The 16,584-nt window shown below is 38.2% G+C and overlaps 1 protein-coding gene across 2 annotated transcripts; it reads left to right on the top strand.

The window, feature by feature from the left end:
- Nucleotides 1–4,102: 4,102 nt before the first annotated feature.
- On the top strand, nucleotides 4,103–16,378 carry LOC5568878 (kinesin-like protein subito). 2 transcript variants are annotated; one of them, XM_021842710.1, is made up of 4 exons: nucleotides 4,103–4,287; nucleotides 9,156–10,619; nucleotides 10,684–10,906; nucleotides 16,156–16,378. In XM_021842710.1, the coding sequence occupies exons 1-4, from the start codon at nucleotides 4,277–4,279 to the stop codon at nucleotides 16,309–16,311; spliced, it is 1,854 nt and encodes a 617-aa protein (XP_021698402.1). In that variant the 5' UTR covers nucleotides 4,103–4,276; the 3' UTR covers nucleotides 16,312–16,378. The 2 variants fall into 2 exon arrangements, with proteins under 2 accessions (XP_021698402.1, XP_021698401.1); XM_021842709.1 differs by having other exon boundaries at nucleotides 9,112–10,619.
- Nucleotides 16,379–16,584: the final 206 nt, after the last annotated feature.

Raw genomic sequence — 16,584 nt, 5'->3', positions numbered from 1 at the left:
TCAAATATTAGTCGCGACACTTGGTAATTGAGAAAAAATATATTGAAAAAAAAAATGTTTGTCCTTATTTCTGTCGGATCCATAATATTAGACTCAGGCAAATGGACTATCGATAAACATACACTGAAACAAGCGTTGAAGTAATGAGAACCATGAACAAGTTTTTAAATTTACTATTCCAATCACGATTGAGCTATCAAGAACGTTTTTTATTTGCGTTTTGGTCCCTCCCGATCCAACCGCATCGATAGCCGAGCGGTAAGCGTTCGCGCTTGACAATCGCAAGATCCTCGGTTAGATTCTAACTTGCTGCAAGTTTTCAACCATGATATAGTAATTTTTACTGTCGAAATGGTACCATGGTAGAATTGAATGCACAAAATATTTGAAACAAATGCAAATTTAGTCTGCACAAATCAAGTGGCGTTGTGTATTTGATTTAACCCTTTAATATATTGTAATTTTTACGAAAGATTAGACTTTCATGACGAAATTGAGAAGCTGCAAATAATGTACTGATGGTACATTTTCAAACACAATCTGTTGGAATAGAGGTAGTGTCGCACCTCAGGTAGAAGAATCGTCGGTTGAGAAGCATGCGTCGTCGTAGGTAAAAGTGTGGAAGATTTATCGAGAGGTATGATATTTGGATAAGTGTGATTGAATTGTAAATATATACCTGGAATGAATAAAGAGAGTTGCAGCTGCTGATTGAGGTATCAGTCAGTTAGCTGCCCAGTTGAAAGAGACATCTACTGTATTGTATTTCTTTATGATTTGCAATCGGATGTGGACGGGCTAGCCTCGCTAGGATCTGCGTGGTCTTAGCGGACTAGCTCTTCAACAGGTTATGGGCCCAGGAACGCGTTCTTACAGCATGTATCGTTCTGGAGGAGGATTGGCCGCATAAGCCGCGTGGCGCAGCACGGGATCCTCAGGCTGGATGGATTGGCCGCAACGGAGGACGGAATCTATCGGGAACGTAGGCGATACAGGACACTGGATGGCAGCTGGCTGGTCAAAGGAGCTCGTTGACATGATCGAAGTCAGGAGGAGCTCGGATGGATGACGGAGCGTGCACGAAGTTCGGAACGAGGAGGAGTTTCGAGACAGGAGGAGACGATCGTGAGTAGAGGTTGCGACCCTAAGGAGGAGTGTTGGAATAGAGGTAGTGTCGCACCTCAGGTAGAAGAATCGTCGGTTGAGAAGCATGCGTCGTCGTAGGTAAAAGTGTGGAAGATTTATCGAGAGGTATGATATTTGGATAAGTGTGATTGAATTGTAAATATATACCTGGAATGAATAAAGAGAGTTGCAGCTGCTGATTGAGGTATCAGTCAGTTAGCTGCCCAGTTGAAAGAGACATCTACTGTATTGTATTTCTTTATGATTTGCAATCGGATGTGGACGGGCTAGCCTCGCTAGGATCTGCGTGGTCTTAGCGGACAAGCTCTTCAACACAATCCACCTCTCATCCTTGATTTCAGTCACTACCAGCTGGTTTTGACACGAACACGATCAGCTGGAGCATGAGAACAATGACGATGACTGTAAATATCGGAGGACCAGCTGGTTTTTTTATGTACACAAGACCAGCTGGTGAGTCGAGAACAAAGAAAAAATAGTAAACATCGAGCCGGCCGGAGAAAACTGTCATGAACATCAGGATAATTGCATGGGCGGCGGTGACCGAAAAGGGGCAGCGAAATCGAAAGCGAAATCTGAGAAAGACGAAATTCAGATCACTAAAGTCTAAGTGGTAAAAAAAATCGCAATAGTATTTTCAACTGCAACGCTGTTCTCAGTGTTATGAAAATTCGCCACAAGAAATCGGATTGAAATTCATAAATGTGCCTTATGAAACCAGAATTTGAAAACAAAAAATGTTTTCGCGGCAACCTGGAATCGAACCAAGAACCATGCGAACGATAGGCCCGAGCGTACACCACGCGCCTATCGACGGCTTGATGTGGAGTGATGCTAAAACGATACATAAAGCATTCGTATTGCAATAATCGTTCCACCTTTCATAATGCAAAATGTATGAAATTCGATAGTCCAGTTCGCTGCGTGTATGTGTAGCGCGGAAAATTCTCGCGCCGACGATCTTATTTAAAAAAAGCATGTAGATCGTCGCAATTGTTTCAAATCCTGTTGGTGTCTTCTGCGCGATCATACCTTGAACAATCATGAAAAATCGCGCAGAAGACACCAACACGATTTGAAGTAGCTGCGACGATCTACAAGCATTTTAGGGAAAGGGTAACAACTGCAAAACAAACTGAATTGTTCGTTGTCCGATACGAAATTTTACATCAATCGGGGCCAATAATTAGCTACCCCACATTGATTCAACATGGCGTTCAGTGAATTTGTTGTGATTCTGGCAAAAAATATATGTTTTTTGGATAGGAGACATCAATGATACCTAACTGATGCGTAAAACATTCAACAAAATGTTGAAACGAGGAAAAGCGTCATCAAATACGACGATTCAACGCAATATATTTGCCAGAAACTAGCACTAGCATTGATTCTTTTGGGACTGGCAAAACATATGCAATGCCTGGTTGCAGACTCGAATTGGACGTAGTACCAGTAGTGTAGTCGATGATTTTTGTTGAAGTTAGCGGTGATTTCGATGTTGGCGAAAAACTAGAGGCTTGATCAAACTTGAATTCGTTCGGTGCTGTGGTATGTGTAGAAATCGATGGCAGATCAGAGATCATCTTGCTGATACGTTCTAAGCTCCAATTTCAAACACTGGACGTCTTCCTTCGTTGCACAATTGCTTTTTTCATTCCTAGTTATCGAACTTCTGTCGCGACCGTTCTCTATCGAATGCTTACAGAAATTACACATCCAATAAATAAATGTTGCTGTATAGACAGGCACAACCTCAGTCATACATTAATCCTACACATTTTGCATGGAAAGAGTGCCAATTTTCGCAGAATGCTTCACAAGAAACGACAATATGTTCGACACGGAATACCATTTTGCAAGAGTAGCAGTGATCCATTCTTGCGGTATTGTAAATCCTATCATGTTGTCGACTGTTATTGCTTCTCAAAACAAATGGCATGGTAGGTCAGATTACGATTGATGTCACACCAAACAAATGAAAACGGTTAAGCTGAATCGACCGTTGATAAACATTCGATGAAGTTGTTTTCAGTCGCGAAAAACAGTTGTCGGAAATACTTTGAGCTTCGGTTTTCTATTGCTTCATATTCAACAACACAGTGTGCATCAGAAATCAACCAGAATGGCGCCGCACAAGTAGAAAAACAACGTAAAATATCGAATTCTACAACGAAACGTACGGTAGGAGCACAACAACAACAACAATTAATGTGAAACATCTCGGAATCCAAAGATGGCCGTCACAATGGCCGACTTGCGGTGACCCTAGGCGGCATCCACAAATTACGTAACGCTCGAAGGGGGGGGAGGGGGTAGGCTCGAGCGTTACGACTCATACAAAATTTAAAAAAAATTCCATACAAAAAGCGTTACGGAGGGGGGGGGGGAGTAGGTCGAAAATTTCTAATTTTAGCGTTACGTAATAAATGGATGCCGCCCTACTCGCGTTTTCAAAGGCATTAAACTGGAGAAATAGTTGGCAAACTTCCTCATCTTCCTAATTTAGGCTTCTGCTAGTGCACAAAGCCAAAATAAAATGTGCACTGTTGTTGGATGCTTTCTTCGCGAGATTAGTACCTTTGAAGTTTTAGTGTAATCTTTAGAAGTTAGATCCCAAACTGTTTCACTTTAACCCATTTTTCAACGCGAAGCAGTATACAATTCGAAAAATGTTCATACAAAATGGGTTACGAGAGGGTGGGTGGGTGTCAAAAATAACCATTTTTGGTCTTATGACATTTGTGAATAAACTCTCAATATGTTTTAAAGATCGCCGTGGCGATAAATAATCACGCGATGTACAGTAAAAGCACAAAGGTTTAAAAATGATTTAAAAAACGGATATTATGTAGTCTGGAAACCCTATCGTGAGTTCCACGCTGAAAAACATCCAAGCAAATACTTGTGCCGCATTTTATTTCAAACCAGCCGAGTAGGCACTCAATTTTACCTTTGCTCTGTTTTCCATGTGAACGCGAACAGCAGCTGAGAAAGAAGGAAAAACCGCTGCCGTTTCTTTAACGAAGTGCAGTAAAAAGACGTTTTGAATTTATAAAACAGTATTTTATGTACAAATTTGGAAACAATTTGTGTTACGTTTTATTGTAAAGTGCTGGATTGAAACTTACTAATGCTCGAGATGTAAGTAAATCGATAAATTATCTCTGTTTACGTGAAAACAGCAATGATACTAGAGAAGAATTACGTTTAATTATTGTGCAATGAATTTAACAAGGTTTAGAATAGATATTTACTTAATCAGCAAAATCTTACCTACAATTAACCGTTTTTGAAAGAGAATATAATTTAGGTATGTAGTATTTTAGCGAATAAGTGCTTCGGATGACGGTTATGTTTTTGAAAGTAACACACTGAAGTAAATGACACCCGCATTCTGATTTACATGGTGCCCTAAAACTTTTTTTTCGAAATGCTTGTAAAATTTACCGTTTTGTCTCAAATTTCGAACATTGAATTTGAGACAAAAGAATGGTAATATGGAAATCATTTTATAAACAGTATTCGGTAAAATAATAACCACATTTATATAAGGTACCGTGGGGCAAGTGGGTAACGAAAATCGAATAGTTAAAATTGTTTGAATCATAAAGACTAAAAAAATTATTCTATGTATAGTATTGGACAAAACATTTGCAACTTTTTCGATTTTCCATACAAAATGACCAACTTTGGTAAGCTATATCTCAGTTATTTATATACCGATTCTAATGAAATTTTGACAGAACATCAGACATAACTTGAATTTTAACATATATTTTTGAGTAATTTTTTCAATCACAAGTTCAAAAGCAGTAACGGTTTGACTAAAGTCAATTTTTTTGACGATTTTTTATAATTGACATAACTAAACATATTGAAGGAATAGCTTCATGGTATCTTCAGCAAAGTTGTTGATTTTAACAAGGTGAACAAGTTTGCTAAAGACAGTTTTTGTCTAGGGTTATCAGATTTTGAGATAAATAGTTTTGAATTTTTCGTCGAAAATTACACTTTCGATAAACCGTTATAATTTATAAACCCGTGATTGGAAAAATCACTCAAAAATATATGTTAAAATTCAAGTTATATTTGATGTTCTGTGAAAATTTCATTCAAATCGGACGATAAATAACTGAGATCTAGCTTACCAAAGTTGATCATTTTGTATGGAAAATCGAAGAAGTTGCAAATGTTTTGTCCAATACTGTATATATCTTATATGGACTCCCACCAATCATTTCAGAAATTACTTTAGAAATTCCAACAAATAAGCTATACATTTATCTATTGAGTAACCCTTGAAACTGTTTTCTCCACGACTAAGGTAAACACGTTTCTATAATGAATGCTTGAAGATTGTTGAGCAATAATAATCAATAGTGGTATCAGTGACCAAATACACCTGGTCAATATGCATGTAATAAACATTTCTTAAAACAAGACGGTTTCAATCGTTTACTGTTTGCTAAATTACAAAATTAGTCATTTTCAAGTTTCATAGAACAAATAAAACGTGAGGTTACGAGTCGCCTCTGAGCGATATGATTGTTTTCAATAACTCATTTATTCAAACGTTCAGTTAAATTGTAGATATTCAAAATACTCATTACTTACGCACAACATTCATCTAATTTGGTTTGTCTCGAATTTGTCAAAAGTCATTTGTGCTTTGGATTTTCTGTTTATACTTATCGGGAATGGTCTACAAAATGCCTGACGACAAATAAATAAATAAGCTTTATTTTTTATCGCAATAAAAATATTAACCTCGATAAGGGTTTTGTTTCTCGATATTTTTGCACCATTTTTTCACAAGTTCTCTAAAAACTGTTCTAGTTTAAGAATCTATGTTGCTATCTGTCATTGGTGATATGGTTTTGAAAATATACCTATGTTCCTTGGGGGTCCTACATTCTCCTTACAAAATGTATTTGTATTATTCTTTCACGGGTTTGTTTTCCGCACACACTTAAAATTTGTTCGCGAGCTCGGCATTTGAAATTGCTGAGTTAACTCGGCTTTCGAGCATGTTGCTGAAAACTCAGTCAAAATATAATTGTAACCGAGTCTCGGCAACACGTGAAACTGAAATCTCGGTTAACTCTATATTTTAGCCGTAGCTCGGCAACATTGTGTGCCGAGCACATACGTTAACAATGTTTTCAGCGAACTCTGTTTTATTGAATGCTGATATATCGGTTTTCCACCTGAGTTTACCGAGATTCTCGGCATTTTGTTTGACAATCTGCCATCCTGGTTTTTCTTCATATTCGGAAGTGTTTCGGTCTTGTTTCTACGTAAAAAAGTAGTGAAAATATAGCGTATAAATTTTGTAAAATGAATCAAACGCTGGTAAGGAAGTGAGATTGTACAAAGCAAATTCTTCAGTAAGTACGCTCAATGATTTTTTGTGTTATTTTTAGGGCTCAATGTCTATACCCGATAGGTACATTTTCTGCCGATAATCAAACATAGGATACTTAGGAAAATCCCAAAGAGACGATTATAAACATATCCGTATATGATTTACTACTCAAAAATATAAATGCAAAAAAAAAAAAAAATAAAATCAATAATGATTGTTTCAAATTTTGCTGAGATTTCAGTTTATGTGTTGCCGAGATTTTCAGTTAAACGCAGAAACTAGCACCTCTCACATAAACCGAGTAAATCAGTTACATCTATTTAAGGTGATAATGAAACGAAGCCACTCTTCAAATTTTCAAGAGCACAAGACTTGAGAACAAAACAGCGCTCCGCGATGAAAATTTATCCCATTGGTCACCACCAGCAAGCAAGCAATTTGATTGATTTTCAACGCGAACTGTTGTCAGATTCTCCAGTCTTGTGCACTTGAAAATTCAAAGTTTGGCTTCATTTTATAATCACCTTAACCGAGATGATAGCCGAGCGCTCGGCTGTGCGGATCTCGGTTTTCGAAAGCCGAGATTCGGCATTTTATTCTAAGTGTGGCAGTTCTTGTATGTGATAAACTACAGTCGACTCTCCACATCTCGCTATTCTACATCTCGATATCTCTCCTTATGTCGATGATTCTTTCGGTCCCTTCAATGTGCATACATTTTCACTCTCCACACACTTAGATTTTATTTCGTTGTTCGGTAAAATTTGTTACCGAAAACGAACTGTAAATGAATATTTAACTGATGTTTCGGTATTCCAAACAAGCTGTACCGAAAAAACGTACACAATTAGGAAAATTCAACGAATGTTTGTTTGTTTTCACCGAAATCGTCAATTCATTTAGGCGGCATCCACAAATTACGTAACGCTCTAGGGGGAGGGGGGGAGTAGGCTCAAACGTTACGGCTCATACAAAAATTCAAAATTTTTCATACAAAAAGCGTTACGGAGGGGGGGAGGGGGTCAAAAAATTTCAATTTTAGCGTTACGTAATAAATGGATGCCGCCTTACCGAAGAACTTGTGAACCGTTCAGAATCACCGTAGCCAGCAAAAGTTTACCGTACACTTCGGTACCTAGTGCTACAGTGCTTTACCGAACAAATGGTAATTTGAGATTTTTACACCGCCATATTTATTTGTGCAAGCAAGAACTGCTAGAACGGAAAATGCACTGTCGAGAATCGTTCAAGGTAAAAGAATCGAATAACTGTTCCCACAGAATAATCCAAATCGTTATTTTTCTAGACGGAAGTTGACCCATCCAAGACGGAATCGGCGGCACCAACTTTGTCCACTATAATGGGCGACTAGCTACAAACGTCCAGCTGGGATGTTTCATTAAGTGGATGTTCAATGGCGCTGAACTTGCAGCTTGCTTTTAGTTTGATGGTGGCCTCCAGTGAAATTATATTGACATAAAAATTAAACATGTCAAACCGAATAAAGTTCTCGAAATAAATTAGATTATTTCATTAAACATCAGAAAGAACTGTCATTCTTATTTTGTTTTTAATCATCTTATCCGATTCTGACGGCCTGCAAATATGAACAATGTTCGGTAATAATTTTAACAAATCGTTCGGTAACCATTCACGAACGATTTGTAATATTTTGACAGCTGCGCTTTGATTCAAATTACGGATTGCTCGGTTATTCTTAACTTTACCGGAAGCATTACCGAGCGCTCAGCGGTTATATTTCGGTAAAAACAAATTACCGGAGTCGGTGATATTTTCTAAGTGTGCATATCTCGATATCTCGATGTTATTTTCGTTCCCAATGTTTGCTTTTAACTTTCCTGAAAACTGAGTGATTTTCAATCTAGTATTCATTAAAACTGTGTCTAATATTCTGCCGTGAATCGCAAGTCAGTCCCATCTGCATTTTCGTCAAAATTGAGTTGAGTTCAGTTTTCAACATCTCTTTCAATGCTCTTTCAGCTGCACTAATGAGATAATAAGATTTGTTCGGAAAAAGTAGAAAAAAAAAAACAGCAAGTCATATTGTCCCATGATGAAAAGTAACCGCATATCAGTCCCACTACAGACTTTCGTACCGTGGAGCACAAAAATATGACAAGTTTTGATAATTTTTATATTTTTCTCGGAAATATAGCGTAGTTCAAAGCAAGTTGTGAAAATTTCAATAAGATTGAAACATGTTCCAATCCCCTGGAATTTTTTTGAATATTCGTATGGAAAACGAGTTTGAAAACTTCACAGCCCATTTTCTCAATGCCTACTTTTTACAGATGGGACTGACTTGCGTTTCACGGCAGTATTCGTCTCGTAAAATGTTAGCGCTATAAGCCAAGAATATTTGCTTTCGGCTGTATAACAGTTGAATTGAAGCAGAGAACGCTGCAACAAATGAAAGCTGTCGAAAATAGAACGATTATCGTTAATACAGCTGTGACGCAATCAGTTAAACAATGAGACCTTTTCAATTTATCTTTATTGAGATCAATAGATGAATCCATAACAAACATCTTCTGTAATACCTAGTATAATTTAGACTTATCACCTCCGATATTTTCTAGAAAGTCGCAATGAAACGAGCCCTACCTTCTTTTTTGCATGCTAGAGAAAACAGCGTAGACCGGAGGATGCGTCCTCGCCCGAATACTCGGGTCAACTTGGAAAGTCTAATGTCCAACGACAGCCAGAGTTCGTCCTCGCGGTCCTCTTCTCCATCCCACAGAAGCAGCTCGCCAATACCGCCGGAAAGTGGCCATCAAGAGCTGGCGAAAGACAATGAAACCGTCAAGGTGTGTCTTCGCTTACGACCCCACTTGCGGAATAATCCGTACAAGGCAGCATTCAGGATCCATGAAAATTCGCTCTTGGCCAGAAATGTCGATGATAATTCTACGGAACGGCAGTACACTTTCAGCGAAATATTCGACGATACAGTGTCACAGGCTGAGGTATACGATAGATGCATCAAACCCGCTATGAGGAACATTTCCGGAGAACGAGGCGCCACATTTCTAACTTATGGCACATCTGGTTCAGGAAAAACTTACACTCTGCTCGGGAACCATGCCAACCCTGGTATTGTGCCAAGAGCTATTGAGCAAGTCTTCATGGAGAATGCAAATTGCATCTCACCACATCCCGGTCTAAAAGTTGACAAAACATCAGTCAGCTTCCTCGATGATGACTCAGTTTGCAGAGAACTAAAAAAGGTCGAATCCATGAAGAAAATGTTACAGTACCATGATGCTGGCCACTCCAGAATGAAGTCTATAATTCGGAAAGAGCATGATTTTCAAACTTCTAAAGATCCAGATCTTCGAGTGTTTATCTGGGTATCTTTTGTAGAAATCTATAATGAAAATGTGTTTGATCTGCTCGGGCAGGATTCAATTTTCGGTAAAAGAAAGCCGATGAAAATTCTATCCAACGAAGGAAACGCTTACATAAAGGATCTTTCGTGTGTTTTCGCCGGAAGCAGTGAGGATGCCTACAACATACTTCAGTTCGGTCTTCAAAGTGCAACGTACGGATCAACAGACGTCAATAGCAATTCCAGTCGATCTCACAGTATTTTCTTCATGACTGTGGTATCGTATTCCCTAGCGACACAACTCATCAACTATTCCGTCTACAAGTTCTGTGATCTAGCTGGATCAGAACGTCTCAAAAAGACCGGCAATTTTGGCGACCGCCTCAAAGAAGCACAGAAGATCAACACCTCACTGATGGTGCTTGGTAGATGCTTGGAAACCGTCCACAAGAACCAGAAATCCAAGAAACTCGCCGAGATAGTTCCAGTACGCGATTCAAAACTTACCATGCTGATACAGTCAGCCTTGCTTGGCAAGGAAAAGCTTTCCATGATCGTTAATCTTTATCCCACCGAAGAATACTACGATGAAAATCTAAACGTCCTAAACTTCTCATCCATCGCCAAACAAATTGTCCTGCAGAGAAAACCGACCCAACGACGAGACCGAACTACGCGCTACTCGTTCTTCTTGGCACAGGCCACAAGCAGTCCGTCGGCTAAGATCGATTGGAATCAACTTATGGTGGAGAATGAAAGGTATTTATTGCTAAGATTTTAAAATTGTAAGTAAAATTGATCACGTTTCACTTTTTTCTCTCAGTTTAAAGCAGGAATTGGCTTACGAATCGAACGTCTATCGAGAGCAGCTGGCGGACAAAGCACTGGAAATCCAGCAACTGAAGCGGGAAATCTTCGACCAGGAATTACAGCTACGCAACGAACTAACGGACGATTTCGAATCGTACTGCGCTCAACGGGAAGCAACATTCCAAACTCGGCTCAAGCAGGCCCGGGAGGCCGCTGTTTTGCCCTATAAACTACAGGTGAGTAACAGTAACGAATTGAAATATCCTGCTGCTAACATATGGTCGCCGTTAAGTCAGAGGGGACCAAGTACAAAACTTGAGAAAATTGGATTATTCTCTCATTAGATGCAAAATTACTTTACCTCCGTTACACTTTGATCAGATTTGAAGAATTTTGTAAACTGCGAGAGATATGTAATAAATTTACTTTGGATGATCAACAAAAATCGATAAAAGTGTGCAGTCAGAATGGACCAAGTGCTTATTACCATAACAGCGAAAATGATCAGCGTGCTTGGGAATGCGAGGAAATGAAAGACATTTCAGGAGATTTGTTAGATTTTTCGAAATCGAATCATTCTTCTACTTATCCATCAATATAAACTCAAAAAATATTTTCTTAATTCGATGCATTTGATTTTGATTTTTGACCATTTACCATATTCGGTTGGATGGTCAGAAATTGCAACAAATTCTGTGCAGACAGAGCGGACCAAGTGTTGAAAAGCAATAAAATGATTGATTATTGCATTTTTTGAGTCAATTTCAGAGTCCAATAGAAGTTTACGGAAGTTCTATAGTGTATGTATGGCATGTCCTACGATCCGCTTATTGGGTCAGCATATTTTGGTCGGTACTCAAGATTTTCACTTGGTCCACTCTGACTGAACGCATATTTGAATATTTCTGGTCTTCAACGCCCTGACCCTGCGAAACCTTAATTTTCAAGCTATCTTAAGGTGAAGCGGTGTGTAACTCAAAGAATCATTAGAATCATCATTGATGTAACAGTAGTAGTGTCGCCTTTCCATGTATATTTTCAAAACAAACAAACAAAAAATATAACATTTGTGTTAAGCATATTTTTATGTAAACACATGGGAAATTTAGTAGTTTGACGAGTATTGGAAATCAAAATCAACTGTTCAATCGTACATATCAAAAGAAAACATTTCAATCTAATGAAGGGCAACGGAATTTCTCTGTTTTTTATTGGATTTATCGCATATTTTTGTTATGCATCGGTACGGTTTATGTTTGCAAGAGATGACGGTGTTGCCAGGTGATTGGTGACAGATTTTTCTACCAATTGTTATATGCTTGTTTTCGGAACATTTGCTGCATATTATAAAAACTTATCATTTTGCAAATAGTTTTCCATCATAAGATCACTGATTTAATTAAATTTTAATGATTTTTGTGATCAATCCACATTAAATGCTATGATTTTACAGATAGCAACTCTGACATCACTGCGCTCAACGATCGCGATGATTGTGCACACACGATAGACGCGTCCCGACGCATCCCGACGCATCGCACTGTGGAGCTTTTCAATTATTTTGGGTGGTCCAAATCGATAAATACTTGGTATGATTTTATGCTTCGTAGAGATGGTTTCTGTAATTTGAGAGAATCGCAAAACAAACAACGTATGAGTTTCGAGTTTCTATGCTTTGCCCAACCTTTCCGCACTGAAAATTAATACAACAGAAAAAAAATTGGATATTTTAGACTATAAACACAGGCATGTCTCAGTGTGCGGTGGCGGCGTCGATTCGCAACAAGTGAAAACCATCGCCATAATAGTTTTGACTGATGCGGTTGATAAAACTTTATAAATATTGAAATCCCGGTGGAGATGTGCTCCTATAAGGAAAGTAAATAAAAGATTTGTTTAGTGGAAGTGTATTGAACGCAATATGGGATCCAAAACACAAATGCTTGCCGCTGAATTACAATCGAAAAGGTAAGCACCTTCTATTTACAAGTGTAGTTGTGTGAGGCAATGAAATGCGGCATGAAATCGGAGATTTTTTTTTTGAGAATATAAATCTCACGTATATTGTCGCTGGTGGGGATTGCTCATCAAACCTTCCGGTCCGCCTCATAGTTACGTACTATTTGGTGCTGGGTGTAGTTCTTGTTTTTCCAGCTGTATTGAAAAGCATGAGCCATAGTCTTTGGCATACAATCGGATCTATCTTTAGCAGAAAAGAACCGAAATGTCTATCGACGACCGGTGATTGCTAGCAGATATAGTGGAGAGCTTGTCTTGAAACGTTCATCGCTTCAAGCTAGTTGAAAAACTGAATACACTGATTGCCTGTCGATCAGAGCCGAACTAGGCATAGATCGTATACATACAGTCGACTCTCCACATCTCGATGTTCTACATCTCGATATATCTCCCTATGTCGATGATTTCATAAGTCCCTTCAGTCTGCATACATTTTTACTCTCCATAACTCGATATCCTCCTTGTCTCGATATCTCCATATCTCGATGTGTTTCTGTTGATTTTCCGTTCTCAATTTTCTCTCCGTATGTCGATATGACCGATATCGAAGGTTACTAGACCAATGTTTTGGGATTCAAAACAAATTAGGAGCGCAAAATGACGTCTGTTTGTGTATTACTTTCTTGGCAACGGAGTGATTTTCAATCTAGTATTCATCCAAAATTTGTTCTTCGTCTCGATCTCTCCCTATCTCGATGGTCCCTTCGATATCGAGATGTGGAGAGGCGACTGTACATCTGAATCTACATGTCTCCGATGTATTACATCGTTTCAGGTGGGAGTTATCTGATATGTGAATATGGTACCATAACAGAATTTTCCATCTGAACGAAGTGATAAATCATAATATTCCGCAAACTGTATCACACATCTACAGAATGTATTGCGTGAAGTTAAGACACAGCAGAGTATTGGGTACATAGGACCAAGTCCCTGCCGGGTGGCGCGAAACTGATGAGCGATAGACAATAGAATCAACAACACTGCCATAAGGGATAGTAAGCATGTGACTATTGTCGAAACTATGGTTAGGAGGCAAATCAACATCCCAAGATCAAATTTTTGTTACAACCCAATGTAGGTATTATTAAATTAGGCTGTAGAAAATGATAAATATCTGATCACTTAGGAACCTTGCAACAAGTAATAAATGCTCGTAGTCTGTTTTCTTCGAATACACATGTATAAATTGTTAAAATTGCCGAATCATACGCGGAATTTATTAAACGGATCATGAAATTAGGACTGAAATCATAATGATGATAGATTATCAACTTTCCTTTCGTCTTGCTATTTGTTACCGTTAGAATCACCAAACTGATTGGTTTCCCACTACTTACACCAATACAACAGCACGAAAACTGAAGTATTATAATCGCGCGTTGGAACTTTCAATATCCATATATTACATCAATAGTGAATTCTTGTTTGTAGCCACCCGGTCAACCAGTCAGTGATTTTCGATAGCGATCGATATAGATTCGTTTTGAACCGTTAGCGATCGCCATCGCTGATCAAAGATTTATAAAGAATTATGAAGACTGGTTGGTCGGGCAGTATAAATAACAGAATCATCAACTTCTTGAACATTCTTTAACTGAAAACAGGATGCTTGTTTTATCAAACATGCTCAATCTGCACCTAAAATCTCGGATCCAAATAGTTTTCTAAATAAAAATTGTGTCTTAATAAAACGTGTAGGCCAACAAAACATAATTGAGTAGGAGTTTACAAGTTACTTAGCACATGAAAAACAGTTTAAATTAATCTATTACTAGATCAACACTAATGCTCACATTTTTATATTCTCATTTCATCATGGTCCTCATTGCTCGAGCGGAGACGAACACCCTGGAGATGGAAAAAATCGACAGCGCTACGATAAGGAAACGTAACAGATGAGAAACTATCGATACATTTGTCAATTATAAAACCCCGTTTTAATGTTAACACTTTGTTTCTGTTTTTTCTGTTTTTTTCGTTTCAGCAATCAAATAACCGAACCAACTCTACTATCTTTTCATTTCTTCTTCGTTATACTTATAGTCCTTCTGGCACTGAACCGAGTGGTGCGCCTTCCGCTTTCTTACTGGTGCTGTTTTTCCTGTACATTTGGCATAGTGTCGGAGGTGGTGTACTGTATTTGCTATACAACGCGCTACTTTCGATATTGTGCTTGGCGTGTGGGGAAGCAGTACTAGTGGTGAAGCGGAGGGCGCCTTTCGGTTTAGTGCCAGAGGGATTATATCTATTTAATGTATCTGAAGCTTGTGGGACCGCTTTAATTCCGGCGCCTGCTTGTGGAAGATCCCGGTGTGCTAAACGGTATAGGACATGTTAACGGGGGAGGCTTGGTAGGTCCTCACCCAGCCCGTGTCTAGATGGGCGGATAATTGTCTGCCAGGGTGTGGATTGAGCAATTACAATTACAATAAATCTCACGTATATTGTCGCTAAATTGAAAATGCTGTATCTGAAAGTGTTGATTAAATATTGAAATACCACCTGAAGCATTTTTCTTCGCATAAATTATCCATTGAATCAGGTGATAAGCAGTTATATTTCATCGATGTTGCAAATACCAATACTATCATAACAATATGTTAATGATTTTGGAAGAAGCCATTGTGTGATGACGCACCAAAAGGCCTTAATGCCACTGATTTTGGTATTTACTATATGGGTTATTTAAGGATTTACGATACTGGTGTCGAAGGGTCTTGATAATCTGTTTAGCTTAGAGATATGCACCCAATTTGACCATGCAAGCATTAAATGATTGTTATTTTCCAAGAAATTGTTCAGTCAGAGTGAACCAGCTCACTGAACGATGGTCTTTGGTTCAGTCAGAGTGGACCAAGTACACATAGTCCATCAAAAAATCGTTCTATCAGAGGTTTGGATTATGATTTTTCATGATTATCACTTCACATTATATTGTTTGAAAGTAACATAAAGACGTGTTAAAATATTGAACCAAAATTTAAACGAGTTCAAAAATTACAGAGCGTTAGACTTTAAACCCATTTTTCTCAAAATATCAAAAATGTCACTTGGTCCACTCTGACTTAACGCCGACCATATGTAGGTAGATATGATTATCGAACTAGCTTACGCAACGTGGCTAGTCACATTCCAACGGAATTTGGCAGCGAAATACTATTTATGACCTTTCTAATATTGATAATGTATATGTTCGAATGCAAAATGGCAACTTCGACAAAGAAAATTCTTTGTTAAAAAGTTTGTTTTGATAAAAACTGTGAAAGAGCTCTGAGAACGCAGAACAGTGGAGACGTATTATGCATGTCGTAAAAAACTCTCGCGCCTACGATCTTAAAAAACGCTTATAGATCGCCTTGTAGATGCACTTCAAATCGTTTTGGTGTCTTCTGCGCGATCATGCCTTGGACAATCAGGAATAAATAGAAATATCAAATTATTTTCATTTGTTTTTTTTTTTCAGATTACGAATTTAAATGCCAAAATAGAACACCTCAAAAACGTTATCACTGATATGGAGTACGAAGAGGACGAGTATGAGAAAAAACTTAAAGCCTACCAGGAAGAGCTCCAGAAGTATCGCGAAAAAGAGAAGCGAACGAGAAGATTGTCATTGTAAATAGTTGATAATTTTATGTCACTTTAAATGTTATTTTTATTTCAAACAATGATCAGTTGTATACTTACGTCCTATCTTTTAAATTCAATGTGAAACATTGTTCACCTGAGTTCCCAATAATCCATCGTTATCCACTGAAGAGAATTGACCCTTTATATGAGAGATAAGATGGATATTTGATGAGCACAAAATTAAATATGGGTCATACCACAATATTCCTAATTATTGGACGCAGTGGGTAAAAGGCTCTACAGACTGTAAAAAAAAAATGAG

The sequence above is a fragment of the Aedes aegypti genome, chromosome 2 (genome assembly GCF_002204515.2).
Source record: "Aedes aegypti strain LVP_AGWG chromosome 2, AaegL5.0 Primary Assembly, whole genome shotgun sequence".
In the NCBI taxonomy this organism is placed as follows: domain Eukaryota; kingdom Metazoa; phylum Arthropoda; class Insecta; order Diptera; family Culicidae; genus Aedes; species Aedes aegypti.
Note: the sequence above shows the minus strand (reverse complement) of the source record. Positions and strands in the feature narration are given on the sequence as shown.

Excerpts from the sequence above, each read along its gene's own strand:
- LOC5568878 (XM_021842709.1), top strand. The coding sequence starts at position 9,121 with ATGAAACGAGCCCTACCTTCTTTTTTGCATGCTAGAGAAAACAGCGTA. Across the intron at positions 10,620-10,683 it reads CTTATGGTGGAGAATGAAAG|TTTAAAGCAGGAATTGGCTT; the intron begins GTATTTATTGCT and ends TTTTTCTCTCAG. Across the intron at positions 10,907-16,155 it reads TTTTGCCCTATAAACTACAG|ATTACGAATTTAAATGCCAA; the intron begins GTGAGTAACAGT and ends TTTTTTTTTCAG.